This window comes from Syngnathus acus, chromosome 24 (assembly GCF_901709675.1).
Source record: "Syngnathus acus chromosome 24, fSynAcu1.2, whole genome shotgun sequence".
Lineage (NCBI taxonomy): Eukaryota > Metazoa > Chordata > Actinopteri > Syngnathiformes > Syngnathidae > Syngnathus > Syngnathus acus.
This window is the reverse complement of record NC_051108.1, coordinates 2,748,727-2,770,630: the sequence shown is the minus strand read 5'-3', so window position 1 is coordinate 2,770,630 and position 21,904 is coordinate 2,748,727. Positions and strand designations below refer to the sequence as shown.

Below are 21,904 nucleotides of genomic sequence, written 5' to 3'. Positions count from 1 at the left end.
GACAGTGCGCCTTATAATCAGGTGCGCCTTTTATATGGACCAATATTGAGCCACTACAGCAGGCGTGTCCAAATATATGGACTTATTTATGGACAACGTTTTAAAATGGGCCATTCATTGAAGGTGCGCCTTATAATCCGGTGCGCCTTATAGTGCGGAAAATACGGTAATTACTGTAAATGCAAAAAAATGTTAAGTCATAAACTGTGGGCTGGTGTTACTGTAGTTATTTCAATTTATTTATAATAACAGTAAGAATAACAAGGCAAAAGTAGTGCACCTGCATTATCACCCGACTCTCGAGGAGGTCTTACTTACCCCGCACGGCTGGAAGATGAGGCCATCAACTTCGTGGCTGACCTGCGATGTAAAACTGCCTTCCAAGAGCTAAAAAATAAAAAATAAAAAGATAAATCAATCTGACTTCTCTACAACAAAGGACACAAAAGGTTTTATTTGGAACTTGTGAAAGAGCCAGCCTTCGGAGAAAACGGATTCATTGTCTTTATAAATGACAAACCTTGACAGATAACCGACGACTGATGCATGCAAGGAACGTATTTCATTCCTTTTGCAAAGCCGAGAAAAAGGAATCTATGTATGAAGAAGACACTAGCAGCCTCCGGGAAAGCCGCAATATTGTACAATAACAACACATTATCTGAAACGTGAAGCGTAAACACAGCATAGCGTTATAAAGCTCCAGAAAAAAAATAAAAATCGAAAACACTGAAGAGTGAAAACAGGAATGAGGAAAATGACTTTGCAAACAACAGTTGAAAAACTAATATTTTAGGGGAGGGTTGTTCCAATCAATTGTTTTACTAGCCAGGAAGAAAAAAAAAACGATGACACTGTGTGACAAATGTTAGGGATGAATTAAAAATCGGAAACAGTAGTGGTATGAGGAGAAGCGTACTGCTGCTGCTGCAAAGGGGGATAGAAAATCAATCTCAAACAGTATCATATGCCTTGGAAAAGTCTCGCCTGTAATATGAAACGAAATAGCCACTCCAATATATGATTGCACATCACGAGACGGCATCCGATAAAATCCACTTTAAAGGGCAAACAATAAATGCAGCGGAACAACTCCAACAAAAAAGGGAAGACTATTACAAAACACATGTAAAAAATCATATTAGAGTTGATTCTGATGACATACAATGTGGAAATTCTGCTTTTATGTATTCAAGAAGCAAAGTTTAGACAACCAGGAAATTGCTTTGATCAATAAACATGAAATGCATTCATCCACAAAGCAGCAGGTATCATGTCTAACCTCGGGCGATCATAATGAGTTAAGGCAAAAAATGACACCTCGGGCAAGGCACCTGATATTTAACCAGGATATCATCTCCTTTACTAGCTCCAAACTTGGGACCTTCTGACCACGTGGTGCAGGGACAACAACTTCCTGCTGAACGTCAACAAGACCAAGGAGATCGTTGTTGACCTCCGGAAGGGTCACACCCAACACCTGCCGCTGACCATCGACGGTGCTGTGGTGGAGAGAGTGAGCAGCACCAGGATCTCTCCTGGTCCACCAACACCGCATCACTGGCGAAGAAGGCTCAGCGCCGCCTGTACTTCCTGCGGAAACTCAGGCGAGCAAGTGCTCCTCCGGCCGTCATGACTACATTCTACCGTGGCACCATTGAGAGCGTCTCCATTTTTGCTCCTCTTACTTATTATGTTATTTGTTTATTTATTATTTATTCATCACTCTTATTTATTGATTGTTTGTGCCTTCTTGTTTTTATTTTTTTGTGTCGTTTACTTGTATGTATATTGCGTACTGTGTCTTGTCACCGTGGGATAGCGGGAACGTAATTTCGATTTCTTTGTGTGTCTTGGCATGTGAAGAAATCGACAATAAAGCAGACTTGCTTCTTTACTCACCACGACTCAATAACTGAATAACGAAGTGAGTCGTCAAGACAAAAAACATTAACATAAATTAATCAGCATGCCTCCACTCTTGTACATGGCTGACATTTCAATCAAGGGAGTCATCGAGAGCACGTGGACTCGCTGGTTTCATCAGATATAGAGAGACACTTAACATGCAGGAGAAGACGGATCATCATCCATCCTGTCTCTGAACCAAGCCAGACAAACTAATAACCTCAGTCGCAAGAACCACAAATCATGGCATCGTGTAACCGCATTTGGATTTAATGTACCGTATTTTCCGCACTATAAGGCGCACCTGAAAACCTCCAATTTTCTCAAAAGCCGACAGAGCGCCTTATAATCAGGTGCGCCTTATATATGGACCAATATTGAGCCACTACAGCAGGCGTGTCCAAAGTCCAGCCCGCGGGCCAAATGTATATATCTTATATATGGACAAAGTTTTCAAATGGGCCATTCATTGAAGGTGCGCTTTATAATCCGGTGCGCCTGATATATGGACAAAGTTTTAAAATGGGCCATTCATTGAAGGGACGCCTTATAATCCAGTGCGCCTTATAGTGCGGAAAATACGGTATTCCTGACAAATCATGTCTTTTCTTATCAAAGACAAAAGCTGAGGTTCTATGGTGGGGAGGACTATATAGAAAATGCTTTCAAGACATTTTTAGATTAGAGAAAATGAAGACCGTGACCTGCTGCATACACTTAAACGGCAACTCAATTATGTTGTGAATTTGTAGAAGCCACAGTGGCGCTCTTGAAACCGATGAATAAGTCCCAAGTGATCACAGCAAACTTGACAATCTCGCTGACACGGAGAAGGCAAGAGAGGCAGACTCAAAAGAAATGCCGTCTTTGAGCGGGACTGGCAAGTGGGCGGTGAGATCTCGGGGTTCCATTTCACTTCTCTTGCCATCTTAGCACACCCACCCACCACTTTGGCTCCACACGGTGAACTTGGATGGAGAGAAGAGCAAAAAGAAGACTTCCACTCAAAGCCCTAGCTTCTTGAAAGGATTAAGTGGAGAAGAGGGAGGGCAGTGGAACTGCTTTCACGTTAAAGCTCTTTGGGAAGAAAAATAGAAGCATTTCATTTTCCAAATTTAGTCTCCATTACTTTTACACTACCGTATTTTCCGGACTATAAGGCGCACTGGACTATAAGGCGCAATTTCAATGAATGGCCCATTTCAGAATTTTGTCCTTATATAAGGCGCACCGGACTATAAGGCGCACCATTAATGCATCATGTCAGATTTTTAATCCAAATCAAATCATTCTCCATTTTATCTTTTTTATTTCAACGTCAGACGCAACAAATTACTTTATCATCACAAAATAATGATCCATCGTCTTTTTGATTCATGATTCATAGGCTTCAGCGGGCCACTTATGATTGATTTCATGACACAATGCTTCGGGCCAGTTTAAATTTAGGAATTTGGTCCATATATAAGGCGCACCGGACTATAAAGCGAGACTTTTGAGAAAATTCTAGGCTTTTAGGTGCGCCTTATAGTCCGGAAAATACAGTAGTTGCCAACAGTGCACACAATGAAGCGATGCCATTCACCTCCAGTACTAGTCAATCCTCCTCAAGATTTTTTAATAGCCAATCAAAGTGGGATCATTGCATTAAACTCTACTTCCCCTACAGGGATTTATTACAAAGGCTAATTTCCCGTGCCCGAGAAGCACCCACGTCAACTGCTACTTTGCAGTCTCTATTCCTCGAGTCTCTTGTGTTGTCGTGTCCTTGCGCTGTCTGTTCCTCTTCTGCTCAGGGGTGGCTTATGTGTGGGGAGGTTGAATCAAAGGCGGAGAGGATGGATTGATATTCCAGTCAAGCTACAGGGCGGTTGTTGCTCGACGCTACTCTCGGGCTTATTGTGAACGGCCCTGCAAATCCAGTGTAGTTGTTTGTTAAATAAATAAAAAGTCGTAGAGTGTATGCAGGGTTACCAAAGCGCTGGATTTTAATTCTGTTATGCAGTCTGTAAAAGTCGCTAGCCATTTCTTTCGATGAATTAACTTTCGGAATAAATTCAGCACATATAGTATTGCGCGGCAATTTTTGTGGCAAGGAAAAGGGAAAATGTGCATAATGGGAATAATAAAGCAATAATAGAAATCACCAAAGTATATTGCTGATGAGACGTGGAGTATTCACCTTTTGCAAAAATATGTATGTTCGTGCTTCATTAACTGCGTAATGTCCTTCTGTGAGTGGGTGCAGATATTAAATTCAGGTGAAGAGGGATGTTTATTATATGACTGTAAGGTCTTGCCACAGGTCTGGCTTTTCTCATCTCCTCTAGCAAAAGGCTTGACAGCACGAGTGTGAGGTCAGTGAAGTCACGAGGAAGCTGCAGACAGATCACACTCAGGTAATGAGACATGCCCGAAAGGGGTAATTGATGTCTTTTTGGCTAATACAAATCACCAGATTTGGCAGGAGAAGAAGAAGATTTGGACTCACGTGTGAAAAAATAATAAGTCGACACAGAGGTGTCAAAAGCTTCCGTGTGTCACGATTGTGTTGGCGAGAAGAAATGGATCAGGCCATTAGCATCTCTGGTGCTAATTTTGAAGTTTTTCTCTCAATACAGAACATGGGTCATTTAATAATCAAAGGTCATTTAATTAATCGTGATAAATGAACAGGTTATTGAAGACAAATTAACATTGCAATTTATGGATAAGTTGCTAACGCCCAAATTTTGTCTTTATTAAAATCAAAGACACCATCAGTCTTTTTTTTTATTTGTTATTAAAAAGAGATAACATCACAAAGAACCTCTGGGTGAAGATGCTGTCTAACTACTACCACCAGTCATTTTAAAAAATATTCAGGGGGAAAATGAAAAAAAGGGCACAGAGGTTGCTCAGTCCCCTTATGAGCAATATGAAAACAACTTTATACAGCCAGATAGAATCAAGACTTAATATTCCATTTAAAATAAATAAATAAAGGCAGCGGACAGCTACCAAACATAACATTAATCATCGTTTTGGAATATTTGCGGCTGCTTATTGTGAAGTCAACCTACGTTTCACTTCTGCAACAAATTTGTGTTTATTTTTCTACAAATTGGTCAGCTACTACTGTGTGCATAAAATCCCATAACGGTCATTGTATTACTTTACTTGCAACAGATGGCATGCGAGCGATGCCGCTAGCACAGCTAGACAATAAACTTGGGACGATCCAAATCTTTGCCAAGGCTACAGTTCAGGAAGCAAGTACAACCGAGACCAGATGGTGAGTGAGTATTACGCAATTAACAGCAACAAACAGAAGATTTGACAAACTATCCAAAGGGAAAAAAATAAAATAAATTTTTACCCTATAACCAATGCCCTCTTTTTCCAAGTCTTGGCTCCCGATTGCTTTTTCAATTATTTCGCCAGTCCAACTTTCATTTCCTGAGCAGCAATTCTATTCAACCCCCCCCCAAAAATATATCACCGCTGTGCAAATGTGGGAATCCTGTATACCAAACGATAATTGGGTGAGCGGAAGAAGCAAAAAAGAAGAAAGGGGAGTCATTTGGAAGGGAAACGAGGACTTGAAGTGTCCAGCCATGAAAAAACATCAACCTAGCAACAGACAAAGGCCAGCACACAACTCTGAATTGCCCCCCCAAACCGGAATCTGCTGTAAATATATCATAAAGTGGAGGATTGTGCTACTATGAATGAGAACCAGAGACCAGCTCCCCCCCCCGACATTAACATCCCACATAACAGAGATATGGCTGTATGGCAACCAGATGGCCACTGATAAACACAAAAGAGCTTAAAACGCTCCAGTGATCCGAAAAGGGTGGGAGGGATGCGACCCCCCCCCCCCCCCCTCTCATATTATAATACAGATAACAAAACCATTCAGAGGTACAAGTCGAAATGGTTCAAAAGGTTTCGGTATCAGTCTCGGCGCAGCGAGCGACGCTTCTCCCAATCTCACCCTGTCCGCAAATCCTCAGTATTAGCAGAAATGCAGGGCCGAAGTTTTCCGATCGATCTCGGCTCCAGCAAAACACAAAATAAATTACGCTCTGACCTCTCCAAGACCTGATGTAAGAGCACAAGTACAACTTTGAAAATGGCTCAAATGTGTTGGAGAGGGTTTCAAAGCTGCATTCGGACTTTCCCCAAAGGCACAGCCCGACTGAGACCAAGAATGGGAAGAATATTTATTGGACAAAAACCAAGATAAAAGAAGGAAATACAGCAGACAAACCCTAATTGCTTTCTGAGGAAGAATCAGAGATTATTTATAAATTATTCAAATGAAGCAGGTGAAGGCAACAACGTCGTAAATCAAATCTGCTGCCTCCGGTTTGTCGGGCTGCGATTGTCTCTTTGGAAATGATCATTTCAACATTATGCCAATATAATCTCACTGACATGACACAGAGTAAAGAGCTTCTAATGAAAAGTACACTTTCAACCGACCACTTTTTCAAAATTCTCGACAGAAATGTAAATGACATGCCTCCGTGTTTATTATTATTGACACCCTAATTAGGTGTTGCGCAAGAGTTACTCTGCTCCGTTGTCGGAAATTGCTCTCCTTGCCTGAACCATATATCTTTCCGACAAATTCGAGTAGCAACACAAGCTGGTTTAGAGTCCGCTTTCATCTCTTGGTCGGAAAAGACCAACAATTTTATCTCACCATCAAACACAACTCACCTTTGGTGGACCCTGGCGGGTTTTAGCTATTCTCTCCCCAGAAATAACCCCCGAGGGTAATTCATCAACTCCAAACAGAGACGAAAAACTTTTTTGTTTACTTTTCTCTCCCCATGGTGTATTTATTTCAAATACCTCTGTTGTCTGCCCATTTTTTCAGGTAGCACCAATTGCATCTAAAACATTGCACAATGACGCCTTGACAAGTTGAAAAGATTAACTCATGGATTTTCTCTGTTCCTTGCTGAGGATAAAGAATATATGACCGTGAGTAGGTCAAAGGAATATTACATACGTGCTTCTCTTCTTCTTATTTGTTATTATTAACACTAATCGAACAGACTAAAGGCTAAGATACATATGTGATGATTAGAATTATTAACAAAGTGCTGCTTGTGAGTTGAGTTCACTGGCACTGTATCTCAAGTTTGTGCTTGCATGTCAAAGAGAAAAAAAAAAAGGATGGAAGTATATGGTGAAAAAAAAAGCCCTGAATTATTTACCTTGCGTGATGCCTGAATGTCGAAGAACGGCTTATTTCGAACACTGAAGGGCTCCTTCGTTTTGTCAATCTGTCCGGTCTTCATCTTTTCCATCCGTGGAGAAATGATCTCTTTTTCCATGCATAGCAAGCGTCTATTGAAATCACACTGACCCACGCTTTGTCCCTGAAACATAGAAAATTTCAATCAAGGTCGAAAAACCATCAAATTAAGAACATCTTGACAAAGTATGTCAAAGACAAAAAGCAGCTGAATCAATATTGAAATTCTTCCAACTTGACATTAAATACATGTTTTAAACATACACCGCAAAAAAACCAGTGCTGTGAAATCGAGTTTGTTTGGTTACCATGACAACATGTTCCTTGCAGTATTGGCTACAGATGGCGATCCGAACATTTGGTAACAACATTTCGGCACCTCCCTTGAGCCAGATCATTGTCATTCCATCTAAATATGCTCCTGTCCTGCTGCTGTAAATAATTTAGAGTTGTTTCAATATGCAGCTGCCAATCCAGGAATAGCCACCATAAAACCGTATTACATCTTCTCTTCCTTCCTTCATGCCGAATTTCAATTTAACAGATGCACTACACTTCCTGACAAGGTCCCAGTGACATCCTATCTTTTCGTTCGTCCATCCCATCAAGTTTCCTTACATTTGCATCTTTGCAGTTTGTTTTGGTGACAATCACCAACTGAATCGACTGTATTGCACTTCTTATTACGTAACTTATCTGAACTCGACTATTTACCAGGAACTTGGCTCAATATCTATATCAGGGCACAGAGAGCAGGACGGTAGAGTGTTGCTTGTATTAGTATTCTGCTTGGTACCTGCATAAAAGGTCACTACTCAAGAGCTTTAGAAGTAATCATTGGAGAGTGAAGAAGGAAAGCGATGTTTGTTGACTGTGCAAGCAGAGGTGGGTGGCCAATCATCATTTAGAATTAGATGTTATAATTCGATGGGTTGTCTGGTGTGCCAAACTCATGTTTACAAAAAAAAAACCCTGCTTTGATTCCACTGGAAAATGAATCAATTTCCACAGACAATCATAATTCATAAAATTTATGAATGTGTGGCATGTTGTTTGGGATGTCGATAAATGCGGAAATACTGAGGAAAAGCTGGTTGGGTGTCCCACAGCGGTGTCATAAGGACAGTGCAAGATGTAAGTGTGGTTGAGTCAAGGCGCCTGAGCTACACACAAAATGGAGCAGACTGGTCTTCAAATCCGGCAGAGGTTAAAGATTGCTAGTTTGAATAATTGATTATTGCAATCTTAAAATACAAGACTTAAAGTAAGCAGGGTTCTACATAAGAATGACCCAAATCGCAATAAAATCCGGTCCATCAAATTCGCTTTAAATTTGCAACATTTAAAAACAAAGTACCGTATTTTCCGCACTATAAGGCGCACCTAAAATCCTCCAATTTTCTCAAAAGCTGACAGTGCGCCTTATAATCAGGTGCGCCTTATATATGGACCAATATGGATTGGATGAGGACTAACTTATTAAAGTAAGCTTTACGTGTTTATTTTGTGTGTTGTGTGATATTAACGTTTGAGCAACGTTGAGTTATTGATATACTGTTATTGTTTTCACTATTTCGAGTGTTACTATATTGTGATTGCAATAACGTTTGAGCAACGTTGAGTTATTTATTCTAAGCGCTTTATAATCCGGTGCGCCTTATATATATGAACAAAGTTTTAAAATGGGCCATTCATTGAAGGTGCGCCTTATAATCCGGTGCGTCTTATAGTGCGGAAAATACGATAGATGACTTTGAATGCAACAGTAATACACTGAAACTGCCCCAACAAGTAAGAACTTGAAAATAAGCTAAGAATTTTTTTTTTTGTGTTTGAGTTCAAAGTTCTTTTGACTGACAGGTGCACAGTATTATGGGCAGTTTAGCAATGGTGATGCAATATGTGCTCAAACTAGTCAAGGGAGTAAAGTGCAGGTTTTATCATAGAGACATTGCACTAGAAACAGCAATGCACCATCAATAATAGATGAATTTTCCTTAATATTGTTTTGGATTTTATTTATTTTTTAATACAAGGGTTGCTTTAATTAAGGTTTAGTCATTACATGTCGAAAAATACAACTCCGGGATCAATGCTATTTTATATTTACTGACTCATGACTTATTTTGAAAGATTTGAACATTTTAATGAATGATGACTGCATTTATTGTGTGTGGGAAATATCACAGATGAAGTATACCGGCAACATTTATTTCTCCTGAAATGTATGAGGAAATCAGAACGATCCTAAGGTAGCGTGAGAGCACGCACTCACAATTATACGTTAATCAAAAGAATCCCAGGGCTCCGGCAGGCCTGCCGTTGCAAACGACTTGAGTTTTACATTAGACCACGGACCAAGCAGGTGGTCTTCATGTTCCTTTGAATACACTTAAAATGAGGCCTCAGCGCCAAGGGGCACCCTGCTACAGATAAGGAAGAAGGCTAATGATGGCAAACTCAGATCAATAACAACAGCGCTCGAGCGCTAGCTTGGTGCAGTCATGTGGAGCTACTAACTGCTGCCAAACATCCTACAAAAGACATTGCCGGTGTCTTCATTGAGTCACTTGCTGAGGTGATGGATGGGCAGATGGGAGCGGCGGACAGAAATAAACGGTCAAAGCTACCTTCTCCGCTTCCTGTTCCTTTTGGGTCATTTTGAGTCTTTCGAAGTGGAAAGGAGTCGTCGCTTGGTTAAGCTTGATAATTGTAAGCTTGTTTGTTTCAGTGCCAGCCTGATTGCTGTTAGCAGAATACAGATCAGCCTGGTAGATGAATTCGTTTACAGCTAGGGAGGTTGTGTTGCCAGCCCCGTAATGTCCTCAAGAGGGAATAGATTGTGACAAATATAGTAGGAGCAAACTAATGGCTGCATGATCATAGGTTTCAATTCATATTTGACTACCGTATTTTCCGGACTATAAGGCGCACCTAAAAACCTAAACTTTTCTTAAAAGCCTTATAGTCCGGTGCGCCTTATATATGGACCAAATTCCTAAATTTAAACTGGCCTGGAGCATTGTGTCATGAAATCAATCATAAGTGGCCCGCTGAAGACTATGAATCATGAATCAAAAAGACTATGGATCATTATTTTGTCATTATAAAGTCATTTGTTGTGTCTGAAGTTGAAATAAAAAAGATAAAATGGAGAATGATTTGGATTAAAAATCCGACATGGTGCATTAATGGTGCGCCTTATAGTCCGGTGCGCCTTATATAAGGACACAGTTTTAAAATGGGCCATTCATTGAAGGTGCGCCTTATAGTCCGGAAAATACAGTATTTGAAGTAATGAACTAAAAGCTGCAAAGTCAAACGGCTACACTTAAAAGTTGACAATGATTCGACAGGGGTGTAAAGTGTGTGAGTGTGTGTGTGTGTGTGTGTGTGTGTGTTGCGGAGTTGAGACCCAGCAGGCAAACTGTAGACTGCGTCAAATAATGCAGAGCTCATTGGAATGAACAGCTCTGCCCTGAGCGGCTAAGAAATCAAACTGATTGCTTTGTTTCCTGTTTTAGGACACCGGCTTATAGCACTCTTGCATCATTTGTGAATTCAATACACCATAAAAAAATCTTTTAAAAATTGTTTTTTTCTGTGTGTCGACGACGGCACCGACACAAAAATATCCCAAGACTAGATAGCTGTGTGTAAGTGAATGCCACATTGTTGACATTTCCTCCACTGATGTCACCGCATCTTTAATTAGCCAACTGATGGAGCCTCTCTTCTTTGTCTTGTTAGGGCTTTAATGCAGCTGGATCTCAGCATAAAAATGGCAAAGAAAAGATGAGGGATTCTTATTCGACTACTCACGTTGAATTTGATGATGTCATATATCAGATAGCGAGGGACGGGCTGACCATTCACCTTGTCAATGATCATCTCCTGCGAAGAAAAGACAAAAGACTCCAGTGATGAGATAGAGATGTATCGAAGAGTGCATTACTGGAAAATATTGAGCATGTGCATGGGGTGATGTCAGACCGAAGAGGGACATGAGACGGAAATAGCACAAAGTATCAATTATGCAAAGCTCTGAGCAGACAGACCATCGGTGTGTTCAAAACTCGTTCGCAACGGCGTGATGACCACCGAGGATGGATTTGCAGGAATTGCAGACTTAGCCAGGACGTGTTCTGAGCTCATGAAATATTAATGCTTCCAACTTTTTTTTTCCTCCTGAAATTGCAGACTTCAATGAAAGAAAAAAAAAAGGTAGCAGACTTGCCATGGCTGACAAAAACTGAGCCTCACATGAATAATCTCACAGCACATATCCAGGATTAATGTGTTTGTTTGTGGTTTGAAATCAGACAATATATTTCGGCGGTCCGGCAAAGGACGAATTAAGTTCTTTGGAAATATAGTCTTTCGCCCTTCGTTGGAGGAAAGCACACTGCACAGATAAGACTATTCGATTCAATTCTCTCAGTAGAACTCTGGCTCAGAGGTGTGGCAATACTTTCCCGATATGTGTCAGTGTCCGCTTCTTCAGATTCGAAACGTAAAGAGCGATCGGTGGTATCCATCCCTCCGGTTAACGAGATTGTGCATCTCATTTGACAGCGGACAGGGAAATGAATGGGATATGCGCTTTGTGACGTGATTTGTGGGTGTGGCTGGCAAAGTGTGAAACGATGCGAGAAGAGCCATCACTAAACATCTGGCTCAATGAAGCATCGCTATGGACATTAGCGTGACCAATGGAAGCTGCCATTATGTTGCCATCCAGTTATGAAATTGGACTACGGTTGGTAAAGAGACAAAAACAGACGGTAAACAAAGACCAATGCCTGCGGGGGAAGACGAAACCTATCAGAGAAAGCAGCAGGACTTGAACATTGCTCACTATAAATAGGAAAAACACATCCTCTCTCTGGGAACAAAGAGCCAGAAGCATAAACAGATACAAATACACAAGAGTCAAACGGTTCTTAGAGCAATCTCAACACACCTGGGCTTAAGGGGACATGACAGAAACGTGAACAGATAAATGCATCAGATAGGTCCAACTAGAATGTACAGAATTATTCCGAAATAATTGCCTATAAATGCTACAAGACGGTGGTAAAAGACTACTTTTGTCTAAATTAAGCTACCGTATTTTCTGCACTATAAGGCGCACCGGATTGTAAGGCGCACCTTCAATGAATGGCCCATTTTAAAACTTTGTCCATATATAAGGCGCACTGGATTATAAGGCGCACCTTCAATGAATGGCCCATTTTAAAACTTTGTCCATATATAAGACATTTGGCCCATGGGCCGGACTTTGGACACGCCTGCTGTAGTGGCTCAATATTGGTCCATATATAAGGCGCACCTGATTATAAGCCGCACTGTCGGCTTTTGAGAAAATTTGAGGTTTTTAGGTGCGCCTTATAGTGCGGAAAATACGGTACTCAATTCAACAGGGTCACTGGCACCAAGATGCGACTGCCGATGACGCCGTTTCAAGAGTTAAATAAATGGACCCCCGACTGAGCCCCAAGTGCTTCATCATCAAGGCAAAGCACCAATTATCAACCGTTAATTAATGACTCGATTAGTCATGCGCAAGCTTACCAGCAATCAGTACAAAAATTGGTTCCCTACGAAAGCTTGGTATCGTAGGGTGAGGTCACACCTCGTAGCATCACATCGCGACAACATCGAGGACAAAAGAAAAAGGAATCAGTAGCAGGAAGTCTTCCATTAGACGTTCCCCCAGGACATGGGAGGATGATTTCTATTTCAGCTATATATATGTGAGAGGCTCAACTGGCACACTGCAACATCTTTGGCCCGAGGTTTTAGAAACCCACATCAATTATCTGCAACAGTGAGCAGCACGGACAGGATGGTAAGGTTATGAAGGGTTAGTGATGCTGTTCCAGTCCCCACACACAGACTGATCGAATTTTCTGAAGCAGCGTTGACATTGCGTGGAATACAATTATGACAAAGAATAGCAAATATGATGAAAAAGGAAAACTTACCCCATCCAAAAGAGTATTTGCAAGATGGACACGTAGATCTTTCCGGAAAGGAAACTCTAAATTGGCTATGTGGAAGACCGTATTGTCTCTGTCAATCATGAAAACTTCATCTCGCCCGTTGATCACCATCATGTACCTGTTGGGAGGAGATTGGATTATGAGTACCATATTTCCCGGACTATAAATCGCAGGTTTTTTCATAGTTTGGCCAGGGATGCGACTTATAATCACGCTTATATATACTTTTTTTTTTGGGTATGGCGCCGTTGTGAGTGGCAGTCTTAGCATACCGTATCGTTTAGCCTGTTGTTGCCTTTTCATGTCTGTTCTTGGTGTTGGATTTTGTCAAATAAAGTCCCCCCCAAAAGTGCGACTTGTATTCCGATATGACTTTTCCATGTTTTTTTTTTCCTTTATTATGCATTTTATAGCTGGTGCGATTTGTACTCCGGAGCGACTTATAGCCCGGAAAATACGGTACTTGCATGGATGGGATAGGCATGATATTCTCTCGAAATATTTCCAAATCTTGCATTGTTTGTGGATGCTTAAGCAATGCCATTGAGGATTAAGTGTCAGTTTGGAGGATAACAAAGGCTTTAATTTGGGAAAATCTCAATTAAGACATTAAGACTTTGCTGACACGCTGATCTGCAACACAGCAAAGGGAGAATTACTGCATAAAGACACTACAGACTTTCCAACATGGCCTCAAGATGGCGCCTTAAATATTTATATATATATATTTAAATATATATATATATATAAAATATTTAAATATAAATATATATATATTTAAATATATATATATAAAATATTTATATATATATATATATATAATATTTAAATATATATATATATACTATATATATATAATATTTCAAATTCAGCCACACAGCAGTCATTACTCAATTGCCAGTCCCTACAGAAATAAGTACACGTGTATAATAACTTTCCAAAATTAAACCTCTGCATAGAGCAAAATTTAATTTATTAGGGGACCATGAAAACTTGACAGGCTAACAAATCAAAATCAACAGGAAATTCAAGGATAAGACTCCGAGATGCAAACAGCAGCATTCAATTTTGACTTGCAGCTTTTCCGATCCATAAAAGAGTAAATCGTGTCGAAATAATGACTTGTCAATTTCCCTCCGATTTGAATAGCCTGTAAAGTCTTTTGAGCGAAGTTGATGCGGGGAAAGAACACAGTCACGGTGAGCCTGACTTGACTTTAAAATGTCTCCCAAATGTTAAACAATATGGTGGCTTCATTGCACACCTCTTAAAAATTCCATTAGTATTCCAAGCCTGGCTGCTGCTCTTTAACAAAAGCAAATCCCACGCAGTAATAAAGCAAGGATTAGAAATAAAGCATAACAAGCAACATTTTTTTTCAAAGGTTAAGTAGCGTAACCAATGCACTCCAAAATAGAGACTAATTATTTGCTTCTTAAAAATTTGGAGGGGATTTGTGACATGAACATTGAAGATATTTACACTCAAGAGAGAAAACAGGATGTCAAAATGCGCTCCCGTCGGGAAAACAAGGTCACAAAGCTGTGATCGATTTCAAATGACATCCCCGGTGATGATATGGATCGCTCGTACCTGCTGTGCCTCCCTATCGTTTCCACAAAAAGGATGAGATGTGATAAATATCAATACCAGATGGTTCCAAGAGGGGGGAAACTTGACAAGCCGCCAAGGATGAGCCCGGCATCAAATACCACACCAGATGATCATTTAATCATGCTTTGACTGATGTATGACTCTTATTTTCATTAATGAGCTGACAAAAATTGCGTACTTTTGTCAACACGGGTTATTCTGAGACGCTGATTGGCACCACTGCAAAACATTAGATTGTTTTTCTGTAGAGGTGGAGAGTTATCGTTGTAATAGAAAGTGGTGGAGTTGAAAAGCCCCTGAAATAAATTGAACATGCATAATGGGAGACATTCACATTTTTGTCAATAATCCCAAGGATTATTACACTCTACTTTTGCCTCCTTGAAATTAGATTATTTTTAGGGGGGAGGTCGTCTTTCATGCAAATGAACCGACTATTTATATCCAAGTAATTAAAAAGCCAATTTTACTCCTTGAATTCTTTTCTAATTTTCTTCTGGAAAGAGCAGAGAGAAACCAAAAAACGTGGGAGGGTAAAGAAACAACAGTGTCTAGGGAGCGTTGGCTAGCTATATATATATATATTTTTCAAGAAAAAGGTGCTTGAGGTGGGAGTAGAAACACGATCAAAACATCCAAAAGATGAAAACGCGATGCCGAGTTGCAGACTGTGCTCAGGAGGAGGTTTGAAAAGTTCTGACTAATAATGATGCACGCTGACACAGAGGCGCTCGAGTGCGACGGGTTCTTAAAAAGGACCAGTCTGAGTATCAAACAGAGACTCTCTAGTATCTGCTCCAAAGGCAAACATATATGCAGTGAGCAGAAGCCGTTGTCTAATTGGGCCACTTTGTCATTTTCATGTAGAGGGGAGACCATTCGTGCCTTGTGGTCCTCTTCATTAAGCTTTCACCTTATTCACATCGATCTGTCGACAGAATGTTCGTAACATCTGATAATAGGTGAAAATATTCTTCGTGATAAGACCCGATTTGGTGTCCCTCCCTCTTCAATCTTCAAGCCGCCATCCCATTGCACTTGAGCCCTAATGAGCCGCCGACGACCATCGTGTCATCTTACCATTGTCAAGTCCGCTGACAGATGAGCATGGGGGGGGGCTGAGATCTAAGAGCTTTGCTCTTCATTACCAGTGCAGCAACGTGCAAGACTGCTCTCTTATGTGGGATTTTCCCAAAATGCTCGGAAATAGATCAACTGTGACATCCTGCAAACATTGTCGTTCCTGTCCAGTCCATTTATTTCGACCAGTAACCTCTCCAACCCAAAAAGGATAATGCTGCAACAAAAATTGGAGGCGTCTCATATTTATGCAACCAGGTTATCTACACTTTTTATTTTTATCCTCCCCCTAAAAACATGGAGTTGCACAGGTTATGTCATATTAAAGGCACAAAAGTTTTGACACAGTTTTACCTTGGCCTCATTTTTTGCACATCACAAAAACCTACCAGGGTGTGTAGACTTTTTATATAACTATGTGCTGAGTGTTGACTCATTTTGTATTCAGCCTGTTAGGCTGCTCTTTGATTAATTGAGATATTCTTGTTTTAGTCTTTGAGGATGCCGGAGGAAAATCAGGCCACAGAGGAGGAACGCAGAATAATTTGAGGAGACTTTTAAAAAGCCCAAACTTTCATTTACTGACACTTGTAGCTAGCGGTCTCACTCATAGCTATTCTGTCTCTCCTCCTGGAAATTAAAGCATCAATATAATTCTGAGGTCATGAAACATTCACAAGCAGCAAGCACATTTCACCTGCAAGACAGAATATATTGTACTAAAAAAAAAAAAAAAAAACTTTCTCTGCACTTGCAACAGAGACATAAAACCAGATTTACTTGGTTATGTGACAGTAAACAAGACATTTGTTCCTTGCCATTCATTACCAGACACCCCAACAATCATGGTTAACTAGCATTTTAAATATTTTCGTACACCCTCTCTGCAAGCAAATATGAATTCATGGTTTGAGGTAAGACTCCATCAACTCAAATATTTCCAAAATCAAGCAAATTTCATATTGTCAAGACTCACCGGGTTCCGTCAGCTTTCCAGCTGACTTTGTAAGGACGCTGCTCGAGGAAACTAAGGTTTTGCCGATCCATTGACACAGGCTGAGCACCAGGAAAACCAGACCTGCAAGCAAAAGGAACACACTGTGTCAGCCATGTTTTATTTCAGGCCACTGTCAAGAAGATAATGGGTGAAGAGAACAAAGAATCTTCTCAGTTTATGCTGACATAAACATTATATGTGTAACTTTATTCTCACAGTTGTTTAATAACATCCATACAGGTAAAATAACTTTGAAGAGAGCAAAAAACTGGAGATAATGTTGACTGTTCCTTCCGTCTCTGCCATTTCATTAAAAAGCTGCAGCTGCATTTTTTTTGTCATAAGGAAAATCTATTCCTGACTCTCTCGCCTGTTTCAAAGTGTCAGGATTAAGGGGAGAAAAAAAATAAAAAAAATGGTGACTGAAGAGAAATGAGATTCTCACAATACACCCACATACTGTGTGCAACACACCTTTTCCCAGGAGGGGCAGCCGCGGGAGGAGAACAAAAGAAAAGGACTTACTTGTTCCACTCGGCCATCTCTTGACACATTCTTTGGATCTCGCCTAGTTTGGGCTGCGTGGTGACCTGTGTGACACCTTTCACCGTGACGCCTTCGAGGAATACAGCGCCCTGGGAGGATGGATGAAAGAAAGAAACGTGTGTCGCAACCTCTCCCTCCCACACCGAGTTTTACCGTGCCAAGCGGTTGTTCTTAGTGTCTGGAAAACATCATCAACATTCTTGTATTTTGTTACCAGTTTGAGCTTCTCCTTCTTTCTCTTCCCGGGCGTCGACCCGGACGAGCTGGGCCCGGACTCCTGCTTCGGCGCGTTGCCGTCGTCATCCGATTCCCCGGCGTCGTCCTCAAAGCACCACTCGGGCAGCGTCGGGGCGGCGGGCGCGTCCTCCTCATCGCCGTAACGACGGTAAAGCTCTTTGAGGTAGTCACCCTTGTAGATCCCGGGGGCCCGGGCCTGGGCGAAAGCTGCGACGGCTGCTTCCACACTGATAAGAGTAAACGCAGGCGGGATTATCTATTTCGACTCGCACACTGACCAGAAGCTGTACAATGAACAAGAGCTGGATTGGGTATTTGAACTTCACGAGTTGACTTTATAAAACATGTATATGTGTAACATTTGAGGCAAGAAATGTGAATCAATGATGGATGACTTTTGTAAATGATACTATTTAGTCATACTTGGCGGCTACAAATGGAGGGGTGGAGAAAATCAGCCTGCGAGAAGTTCATCTGATAGTCGCATTATCTGTCAACACACAGGATGAGCCTAATGCTTTGGGAATATTCATTACTCAGGAAATAGTGGGTGGTGGGAGGGTTTCATCGGCCTACATGGTCTACAGCAGCTTCCAGGCATTCTCAGTCGACCTGCCCCACCTCTGTCTAAAGACCCCACCCCCCGCCCCCTCCATCCCACCCACCACGATGAGACATAAAAAATATTTGGCATGACAGCGATAAGCTCTGCTAACAGGTCTGCTTGCCGGTTGCCTGCGTTGATTGATAGTGACGTTTTAGTCTCGTCGGACATACGGTAATAATTGAGAGAGGAGAACTGGTTGATGAAAGAGGATTGGAAAACACTGTATGCGTGTCACGGAAGAGCTTTTGCAACCAGATTGTGGGTGGAACCAATCAAATTGACCAAAACACAATATTTAAACACATGGCAAACAACTGTGACATATTACATGTACAGAATGTATAGAAAATACTGTAAGAATTGTTGTGTCGATCTGGTTGATGCCTTTAAGGGGCGGGGCTTGGTGGGAGGCATCCTAGTGTTCAATAAATGGCCTTTCCCGCTTACCTCCAATCCATCTTCTCCACCAGATAAGCACATATCAAAAAGCCGGTCCGATTGAACCCATGAGTGCAGTGGACACCTTTGGAACATCAAGGAAACAGCACAATAATCAAATATGAATGGCTTCATTAACAAGGAATACTCAGGAATAAAGTCAGAACAACACAAATTAGAGTATTATTAATAAAGCACTTGTAGGAGAAGGCATGACAAAACAACACTTGTGGCAATTTGGTGTCAAGGAACTATGTTGAAGAGACCTGAGGCGCTTCATTTAGACAAAAGTTTATTTGTCGCCATCTTGTGGCATCTATAAGCAAGTACCACTCAGATTGTTTTAACTGTTCGCAGCAGAGAAGTCTAGCTGGTCTTGAAAGCTAAATTGAAGTCCACTGGGAAGGAGGCGGGGTTGAGCAATACATCATTTCGAGCTATATTAAACTTGAATTGCCCTCTTACACGTACAATATCCCAAAGGACAGTCTTTATACTGCACGCCCTGTGCGCAAAAGGTTTACCCGGCAACGTCGCTCCCTACTTTATACGTTAATGAACTGACTCGAGTGCCAAATTGCGCTGTCTGTTCTGGACAGGAAAAAAAAAAAAAAAAAAAGCATAATCACCAGGGAACTAAAGATTGGACACACTCACATGCAGCTTATGTTGAAGCAGTTTGTGTAGAAGGCACACAGGGGTTTGTTAAAATCAATCTGGTGGGCTTTCATTTCAAGGTGCTCTAAAAAGGAGGAAGAGAGCCCCCTATTGGCTGAAAGTGAACCTTTCACTGTGTTTATGATCAGGTCAGCTCACTGGGCGGAAAAATCTCGGTCCCTGCACAATTCTTGTTCTGTCTGGCTGCATTTTCAATAAAAATCTGAACCACGCAGGGATTTATTATATTATTTAGTATTTCAAACTTTGCTAACAATACTACCGTCTCAATCCTCACCTATTAGGTCCGTGGAATTCTTCTCTATGAAATGTTCACAGAGTCGGACGAACGTAGCAGTCGTCTCTGTAGAAGGACATTCTCCGTGACTGGGGAAAAACGAGGTGGAAAGCGTACAATACTACAGAATCATGCATTTTCATTAGCACATTTTTCACGAGTGTCATATTCATACATTTAGAGTAGACAATTTAGAATCTTCCCATACTTAACATGCAATGTTTTTGGAATGGGGAAGGAAACGCCACCAGGAAGGTCAGAGTGGAGATTCGAACCAAAAACCCTTTATACTGTTAGGCAGATATGCTACAGTATTTTCTGCACTATAAGGCAGAATTTTTATTCTAATTTTTTTTTCATATATAGGGCGCACCGGATTAAAAGGCGCATAGAATAGAAGCTACTGTATTAAACTGGGGTTGACTAGGGTTGTGTTCTGCATCCACTAGATGGAGCTGTAAATTATAAGCTTTTAAGTGCGCCCTATAGTGCGGAAAATACGGTAACCGTTACCTCGTTGTACTGTACTCCATTTTCTATAACTGTTGTCCTGATTAGGGCTGCGGAGAAGCTGGACTCTATTCTAGCTGACCCTGAATTGGTCATCAGCCAATCCCAGGTTACATATTGACAAACAATGCAATAAATCATCACGTACCCTTTACACTGTAGTTTAAAGTATTTGACCCCATCCTTTTCAATGTCGTTGCGGTCGTAGAAGCGAGTCGTGTTCGTCAAATCCACGAGCAAACCCATTTTTACCTAAAGTGGAACAAAAAATTGTTTGTTATGAATATCAGTGACAAAAAGTAGTGATTTAAAGGTTCCTTACATTTAGACTCTTCAAGTAGTTAGACAGCATGCTTGGGTAAAATCGGTTCTCCTCTGCAACTTGGTCATCATATCGGGGACCCAGCATAGTTTTCATAGGCAAGAATTTACCTGGTGAAAACAAATAAAAAGGGCAGCATGGTGGACAATTGGTAAACATGTCTGCCACAGTGTGTGGAGTTTGCATGTTCTCCCTGTGCAACCCTAATGATGACCAGGCCATCTCAATACAAAGTTAAAGTACACACATAGAAAACAGAAAATGTAAGAAAGGGGCAACATTTATTTAGAAGACGTTGTGACATTCGTACAGTTAATAAACGCATAATGATGGACGATTAATTCTATTTTTTTACGCATAATGTACACAAAGCAACGTAAACCACATTGTGCGCATGCGTGGACTCGGTTTGTTTTGACACGTGAGACGGACAATGCTGCAAGTAGCAATAGCATCTAGCCTTTTTAAAAGGCGTTATCAAAATACCCAAACACAACCAACAACGTGATCAATTAAAATTGATAATATTAGCATCGGGTGGCCAAAATGCATGGTTTTACCGTGCCTCAGAGCAATCACTCAAAACTCCTGTTTTCCAAACGCAACTGCTCGCAAATGTTAGCATGTTGTGATGCTAGCGTGCAACGACACAGGACAAGTGCCTCTTTGTTACGATATTTTTTTAATTGATGTTAAATGCAATAGTACCTCAGAGAGTGAAAACATGTATAATTTCACAAACAGCAAACTATAACAAATGTAGACAATGCAACGTGACGAGCTGCATAAACTTGGTCATGTAAATGAGGCTTATTGGAGATCGGCTGTTACCTGCCACTGGTTGTCCTCTTCTGGGACAATTCCGCCATCGGGGAGGGGGTCCCAATTGTGACATGGTTAGCTCCCAGCCGTCAGAATAATGGACAAGCTCGCCTTACAAGGCTGTACAATGATCCGGGATCTGCAAGGTGTTATCACCTTAATCCTCGGACTCACCCAAACACCGCGGATTCAAAGGCCTCTTGAGCTCATTTAGGAATATTGCCTTAATTGACGGTCACCGAGCATTAGGTATGACGGTGCTTTTCCCTCACAAGCTATTTTCGTCTTAATTGGTAGATATTTGGCAAACATAACGTTATTCTTATAAGCATTGTAGCTCGGTCAGCTATGTAAACAAGCTTAGCTTCTCATTCACGTTCCATCGGAGTGCCTGTGCTGCGTTCCCGTGTCACCCGGAAGTTGAAATTTTCCAATTCTCCATATAATGTTTTTGATAATAACAGCACCGAATTTGTCTGTTTGAGTGCATTTGGATCAATGTGCGTTAATCTTTACTAATTTTAATGTAATGATTATTTTCCCATAACAATATGTTTGCCATGCAATTAAAAACAAGTCAGCATATTTGGGTCCTGTGCAAAATTAACA

General features: G+C 41.0%; 1 protein-coding gene across 2 annotated transcripts in view; it reads right to left on the bottom strand.

The window, feature by feature from the left end:
• The window catches only part of rngtt (RNA guanylyltransferase and 5'-phosphatase), a 43,085-nt gene that overhangs the window by 11,318 nt on the left and 9,863 nt on the right, over nt 1-21,904 (bottom strand). The window contains exons 1-12 of one of the 2 annotated variants that reach the window (XM_037245423.1): nt 21,305-21,720; nt 20,474-20,583; nt 20,300-20,403; nt 19,642-19,730; nt 18,696-18,771; nt 17,619-17,868; nt 17,384-17,493; nt 16,838-16,939; nt 13,150-13,285; nt 10,985-11,056; nt 7,122-7,286; nt 319-387 (exon numbers count right to left, since the gene is read on the bottom strand). In XM_037245423.1, the coding sequence (XP_037101318.1) occupies nt 319-387; nt 7,122-7,286; nt 10,985-11,056; nt 13,150-13,285; nt 16,838-16,939; nt 17,384-17,493; nt 17,619-17,868; nt 18,696-18,771; nt 19,642-19,730; nt 20,300-20,403; nt 20,474-20,583; nt 21,305-21,368 (1,347 nt within the window). In that variant the 5' untranslated portion in view covers nt 21,369-21,720. Of the gene's footprint in view, nt 1-318; nt 388-7,121; nt 7,287-10,984; nt 11,057-13,149; nt 13,286-16,837; nt 16,940-17,383; nt 17,494-17,618; nt 17,869-18,695; nt 18,772-19,641; nt 19,731-20,299; nt 20,404-20,473; nt 20,584-21,304; nt 21,721-21,904 lie in introns of those variants that run through there. The other variant, XM_037245424.1, reaches the window with a different exon arrangement.